The sequence below is a fragment of the Caloenas nicobarica genome, chromosome 1, assembly GCF_036013445.1.
Source record: "Caloenas nicobarica isolate bCalNic1 chromosome 1, bCalNic1.hap1, whole genome shotgun sequence".
NCBI classification, from domain to species: domain Eukaryota; kingdom Metazoa; phylum Chordata; class Aves; order Columbiformes; family Columbidae; genus Caloenas; species Caloenas nicobarica.
Genome location: NC_088245.1, coordinates 152,828,931 through 152,832,206, shown reverse-complemented (window position 1 = coordinate 152,832,206; position 3,276 = coordinate 152,828,931). Strand labels below are relative to the sequence as shown.

Genomic DNA, 3,276 nt, shown 5'->3' with positions numbered 1-3,276 from the left:
GGGGAAAAAAAAAAGTCTAATCCTAGCCCAGCGCCTGAGGCTGGTACTTTGTGCACGATGAGTGCTCCTCTCGCGGAAAACTTCTGGTGGTGATAACAGTAGCTGGAGAACTACGGCGTGATTCTACCCCTTGGAAGACCACTAGGGTCGGGAAAATTAACACTCACGGACCGGGAGAGGAACAGGGACGCCATGTGTCCCTTTCTCCACCTGGCAAAAGACGGTGGGAGTGGCGGTTTGTTGTGTGCGGACGTTTGTGCGACACACTGTCCGTTCCTTACAGGAAGTTAAAGATTACAGTGTGAATTTCAGTAGGGACCATATTCTCCGCTCTGTAAAAGAACTGTAATCTGTCTCACAGGACAGCCATGGCACAAGCGGGAAGAGGGGAAAAAAGCCATACACCTGTGCTTACTTTATACAAATATAAGGTGTTTCTGTGTACCTTTATTAGTCTCAAATGCTTTTAACTGCCCTAAGACTAAGTGCGTAACGACTGCATGCGCCCGGGGTTAGGTCTGGGAGCAGTTTTAAAGCTGGGGGAACTCGTCTGCCTCCGCTCGTCCAGCGAAAGCTCCAGAACGGGCCAAGCCCTGTGGAAAAGGCGTAGGTGCGGTAGCGGCGAGGGCTGCCCGGCCCGGAGCGGACACCCTGGGGTGCCCCAGCCCCCCCCCCGCGAACACCACTCTACGGCCGTCTAAGTTTCGGGCGGGCCCGGTGTGGACGGGGCATCCCGCGGTGCAAGGCCTCCCTCCAGCGATTGCCCAGCGGGGAGGGAGGGGGTGGCCGGTGTCCGGGCCCGGAGCTGGGGGCCAGGTGGGGCGGGGCTCGCCGTGACCCCGCCGCCCCCCCCCGCCGCCCCACCCCACCCCGCAACCGCAGGGCTCGGCGCGCCCCGCCGGACGTCACTGCTCAGCGCGCGCCATGCAAATCGCCACCCCGCCGGCGCGCCCCCATTGGCCGCCGCCAGGCGATTTAAGGCGGGCTCGGCGCGCGCCCCGCATGGCTGCAACCGCCGCTCGCCCGCGCGCCCGGCGGCTCCTCCTCTCCCGACCCGGCCCCGGCCCCGGCCCCGGCCCGTCCCGCCCGGGCCGCGGGAGGGAGACCACCGCCAGCAAATTACCGTGCCACCGCGCCCCGGCTGCCGGGCCCGGCCCTTGTTGTGGTTGGGTTCCTTCCCCCACCCCCTCCCTCCCCCGATCCTCCTCCTCCCGCTTTTTTTTTTTTTTTTTTTTTTAGTTAACGTTTAAATACTTTTTTTTTTTTCCCCCCTCCTTTTTACGTGGCGGTGGGTTCTCCTCTCTCTTCTGCTCCGTTCACCTGCGATCAGCGGATGCAAGTCACACACGCTCCCTCCCTCCCTCCCTCCCTCTCTCTCTCCAAGTTAGCAAAGAACAAAAAAAAAATAGCTCCGTTAAGGATAAGAGCGGGAGCGGAGGGGTGTGCGCGCCTCTGCCGGGGAGCGCCGGAGAGCGGAGGACACCGCCGACGGCTCCGCACACTCCTCCCTCCGCGCCAAGTCAAGCAGCAAGTTTGCCGTGCACCTGTTTGAGCAGCTCGAATCCCCGTCGCCGCCGAGCCCCGAAAGTGATTTGCAAAAGGGAGAAAGTTTTTCTCCGGCGGGGTCGCCGATCACTCTTCTCACGATTTTCTTCTCCTCCTCCTTTTTTTTTTTTTTTTTTTTTTTTTTTTTTTTTTTTTTGGCACGGCGGTCGCTACCTTCATACAAACGGGTTTTGCCTCGCTCGCTCCCCGTCCTCCCGGGCTCCTCTATGTTTGATTCTTTTTTCACGCCTGGCGCCGGTGGAAAATAAAAAAGCTACTTGAATGTACAGCATGATGATGGAGACGGACTTGCACTCCCCTGGCGGAGCCCAGGCCCCCACGAACCTCTCGGGGCAGACCGGAGCGGGAGGTGGCGGCGGCGGCGGCGGCGGGGGGAACAAAGCGAACCAGGACCGGGTCAAGAGACCCATGAACGCCTTCATGGTGTGGTCGCGGGGCCAGCGGCGGAAGATGGCCCAGGAGAACCCCAAAATGCACAACTCGGAGATCAGCAAGCGCCTGGGGGCCGAGTGGAAAGTCATGTCGGAGGCCGAGAAGAGACCGTTCATCGACGAGGCGAAGCGGCTGCGGGCGCTGCACATGAAGGAGCACCCGGATTATAAATACCGGCCCCGGCGGAAGACCAAGACCCTGCTCAAGAAGGACAAGTACTCGCTGGCCGGGGGGCTGCTGAGCGCCGGTTCGACCGGGGGAGGCCCGGCCGGCGTCGGCGTGGGCATGGGCGTCGGCGTCAGCCCCGGCGGTGTCGGGCAGCGGCTGGAGAGCCCCGGCGGCACGGCCAGCGGCGGCTACGCGCACATGAACGGCTGGGCCAACGGCGCCTACCCGGGCTCGGTGGCGGCGGCGGCGGCGGCGGCGGCGATGATGCAGGAGGCGCAGCTCGCCTACAGCCAGCACCCGGGCAGCGGGGGGCACCCGCACCACCCGCACCCCCACCACCCGCACCACCCGCACAACCCGCAGCCCATGCACCGCTACGACATGGGCGCCCTGCAGTACAGCCCCATCTCCAACTCACAGGGCTACATGAGCGCCTCGCCCTCGGGCTACGGCGCCCTGCCCTACGGCTCCCAGCCCCACCAGAACTCGGCGGCGGCGGCGGCGGCAGCGGCGGCGGCGGCGGCCGCCTCCTCGGGGGCGCTGGGCGCCCTGGGCTCGCTGGTGAAGTCGGAGCCCAGCGTGAGCCCGCCCGTCACCTCGCACTCGCGGGCCCCGTGCCCCGGGGACCTGCGGGAGATGATCAGCATGTACTTACCGGCCGGGGAAGGCGGGGATCCGGCGGCCGCTGCCGCCCAGAGCCGGCTCCACTCCCTGCCCCAGCACTACCAGAGCGCCAGCACGGGGGTGAACGGCACCGTCCCCTTGACGCATATCTGAGCCCCCGCCGGCCGCCAGCACCGGCGCCGGGAGCGGCGGAGGCGGGTGCGGGCTCGGGCACCGGTACGGGCTCCGCCACCGACTCTGGCTCCGGCCCCGGGCAGCCCCGCAGGACTGCGCGCCCGCCGCCGCCACCGCACGCTCAGCCCCGGCCGCCCGCCCGCGCCTCGGCCCCGCGCCGCTCCCGCGTCCTCCTCTCTTATTTTTGCCTTTTGCTCCCCTTCCATCCCGCCCTCCCCCGCCTCTCTCTCTCTTTTTTTTTCTTTCTTCCTTTTTGTACAGAAATGTTTTGATGTTCTTGTAATAATAATAATAAATAATAATAATAATAAC

General features: G+C 64.5%; 1 protein-coding gene across 1 annotated transcript; it reads left to right on the top strand.

Annotated features, from left to right (window-relative positions):
* Positions 1 to 1,827: 1,827 nt before the first annotated feature.
* On the top strand, positions 1,828 to 2,943 carry SOX1 (SRY-box transcription factor 1). Its single transcript, XM_065657565.1, has one exon. The coding sequence runs from the start codon at positions 1,828 to 1,830 to the stop codon at positions 2,941 to 2,943; it is 1,116 nt and encodes a 371-aa protein (XP_065513637.1).
* The last annotated feature ends 333 nt before the right edge of the window (positions 2,944 to 3,276 follow it).